Raw genomic sequence first — 3,244 nt, 5'->3', positions numbered from 1 at the left:
ATTGCACTCAGGGTATTAAAAAGTAAATAAATAAAAAACACAAACTTTAAAGAAAGGAGCAAAAAATGCAAAGTAGAAAATACAAAAATCCATATAATTGTATAAATATACAGATAAATAAAATAAAGTTTCAATCATCCAGCTCTGCCAAGATAAAGTGTCATTCCCATAACAATAAATATTTGTTAAATAAATTATTATTATTATTAGGTACTATTTTTTTGTGTAATTCAATTGTATTCATTCGTTACAGCTTGGTTACTTTCTAAATATTGCATGAAGGTGTCCCATATTCCTTTAAATTTGCTGATCTTTCCTCGTATCATGTGTCAGTTTCTGCATAGCCATGAAGCCACAGTGCAGTTGTAGGACTGTCCATACTTTTCCATCTCGAGCACATTACTCTGCAGCATACATAGTTCGATGAAACGTGTTGATTTGTGACTTGGTACAAAAGCATAGGGTGGATGGTTAATATACAGAACTTTGCTTTATAGCAGCTACATGTCAGACAAGATCACCTATATTTTTCCAAAATATCTGATTTTTTGGGCACTCCCACATACAATGCAGCAATGTTCCAATATTAATATTGCACTTCGGACAGATATCTGGAATGTCAGGGGTAAACTTATTAAGTTTTACCAGTGTTAATCAAAACAGATTTAATGGATTACATGAAGTGTTTCAGAGGGCTGGAGGTTCTGAACAGTATTTAAATGAAATATCTGAGACAGTGTGATGAGCCTGTACAGTATATAAGATGAAGTATTTTAAGATGAACTTTCTTTAATCAAGTCCATTGTTCTGCAGGAATGTTCTTCCCCATGAAGCAGAAACAGCTGGAACCATCATGGCTTTCTTCCTGGCTCTGGGTTTGGCTTCAGGAGCTGCTGTGTCCTTCATTTTCAGAGCCCTGGTCTAACTTCTGTTCAACATATTTATTAATGAAAACTGTAAGAATGAAGTGTTTGTTCTGTTCTGTGTGGATATCCTCCTCAGTACCTGGAATATTCATCATTTGACCAAAACAGATGATACAGGTTTGACTGCAAGAAACTCTTATTCTGAAGACTGTTGTAGAAAGCTGCTTTTATTCTGAAGACTGTTGTAGAAAGCTGCTTTTATTNTTATTCTGAAGACTGTTGTAGAAAGCTGCTTTTATTCTGAAGACTGTTGTAGAAAGCTGCTTTTATTTTGAAGACTGTTGTAGAAAGCTGCTTTTATTTTGAAGACTGATGTAGAAAGCTGCTTTTATTATGACGGTACTCTGAGTGTGGTTTTAAATGGCAGAATAAAAATAACTTAGTCGACAGCAGCAACATGCTGCGGCCTCTGGTTTTTACGCTGCGTCTTCACTGTTGCCATGTCTGAAAACAAATTCACTTCTGTGGACTTTGAGATTTTTGGGAATGTTCAGGGTAAGTCACGTGACCTGCGATGTCATACACGAACTATTTCTGACCAGACATTTGTTGTTAGAAGTTTCCATCTGCTCAAAATGAGCACACGTCAAATTCAGCTGAAATGATTCAAAATCTAAAACTTTAATGGYTTTTAAAACCATGTCTGAATTTATTGTGGTTTTTCACAAATCCAGACAGGGATCATATCATATTTTCATATCATCATAACACCATATCACAGTATCATATTATATCATTATATTATCATATCATATCATAACATCCGTCTGATTCTTGTTGTATGGTTTCAGGAAGCACTGGCTGAAGAACGTTGGCAGTCCTAGCTCTCGGCTTGATCGAGCTGTTTTTTTCTAACGAGAGAGAAACCTCCAAACCTGAAATCCACAGTTTTTCTACTCATTACTGAGCGTGCTCAGAACCATCTGCAGCTCATCACCAGATGTCGGTTAGTTAGGGGAGACTGAGTGTTAAACATTTTCTTAGGTTAACTTAAATTTTGACACTTCTATTTGTAATAAATTAATTAACTAACCATTCATAACAAAAGTCTTTATTTCTGGCTACAAGTATTTAAAGCAGTCAAGTCAAAATGTATGTTAGATTCAATAAATGTGAAAAATTACTAAATTTCAAGCCGTTAACACACTAATGTGTTTTTGGTGTTTTTGGTGTTTTTCGTTTGGTCTGAGCCCAGGAAAAACATACTCAACAATCAGCCTCCTAGCGCAAGTTTGACAAAAATGGAATCAGGTTGACCAGACAAACACTGTTCAGAACTTTGAACCTTGCCCCATATGCAGAGGCAGCTTTGAGTGGGTCAAATTTTTCAAAAGTGGTTATGTAAGAGTTGACCCCATAGCGCTCTTCTACTCACGACCAAGTGGGCACCCCTCAAATCTGGGGCCCCTAGCCCCTTCTGGGCCYGAGTTAGGAACTTAAACAGTTATGGTCCTGAAAAAATAAATTTTCTGAATATACTTTATTATTTTGGACCCCTAAGCGTGTAAGTACTTGCACAAAACTTTTACAGTACCACTGCCCTTACTCCACGTGCATGGGGTTCAAATTTGGTTTCTCTAGATCCTTGGGGGCCCGAGTTATGATTTTTTTCCTCCCGCCACATTTTTTTGCATCAAACACAACTGCTCAGCTTTTGTGGGGCCGTTTAGGGGCTTAATCATGCACTTAGGATTGCCAAATTTTCAGGGTAACTTCCTTCCTTTGCCATCTACCTCTGCAGCAAGTTTGGTCAGATTTAGTGCTTCCTACAGGGAGTTTATTATTTAGCAAGCTTGTATTTAGCCTCCAAATGTTTTTTTTTTTCTCTTGTATCCAAGTTAAGTGTTAAATACACTGGCGAGTGGTCTGACAAGTTTCTGGTACCGATTTTGCAGCTTCTTAGTCTATGTCGATCATTCTTAAAAACCCAGAAAAGATCTATTCTTGAAAATACTGCATGAGGGGGAGARAAATATGTAAAATCCTTTTCTGTTGGGTGCATCGCCTGCCAAGCGTCCAGTAAGCCAATATCGTCCATTCCCCTCTAGTAGTTTACTTTGTGGAGTATTTATTCTTTTGCTATTAGATGTGCCATTTTTATTCAGAACAGKATTAAAGTCACCTGCACAAATTAAAATACCTTGTGACTGATGAAATAACTTTTAACACTTTTTTTCAAAAGGTGAAGATTATAAATTGGGGGCATATAGATATAAAGGGTAATCAAATTTCCCTCAATTTTCCCTTGAACCAGTATACAGTGGTTTGCAAAAGTATTCATACCCCTTGAACTTTTCCATATTTTGTCACATTACAAC

General features: G+C 36.7%; 1 protein-coding gene across 2 annotated transcripts in view; it reads left to right on the top strand.

The window, feature by feature from the left end:
• The window catches only part of LOC106524354 (equilibrative nucleoside transporter 1), a 12,559-nt gene extending 11,216 nt beyond the window's left edge, over positions 1–1,343 (top strand). The window contains exon 12 of one of the 2 annotated variants that reach the window (XM_014018123.1): positions 814–1,343. In XM_014018123.1, the coding sequence (XP_013873577.1) occupies positions 814–925 (112 nt within the window). In that variant the 3' untranslated portion in view covers positions 926–1,343. The remainder of the gene's footprint in view (positions 1–813) is intronic. The other variant, XM_014018124.1, reaches the window with a different exon arrangement.
• The last annotated feature ends 1,901 nt before the right edge of the window (positions 1,344–3,244 follow it).

The sequence above is a fragment of the Austrofundulus limnaeus genome, unplaced genomic scaffold, assembly GCF_001266775.1.
Source record: "Austrofundulus limnaeus strain Quisiro unplaced genomic scaffold, Austrofundulus_limnaeus-1.0 Scaffold183, whole genome shotgun sequence".
NCBI classification, from domain to species: domain Eukaryota; kingdom Metazoa; phylum Chordata; class Actinopteri; order Cyprinodontiformes; family Rivulidae; genus Austrofundulus; species Austrofundulus limnaeus.
This window is presented reverse-complemented; position numbering and strand designations above follow the sequence as displayed.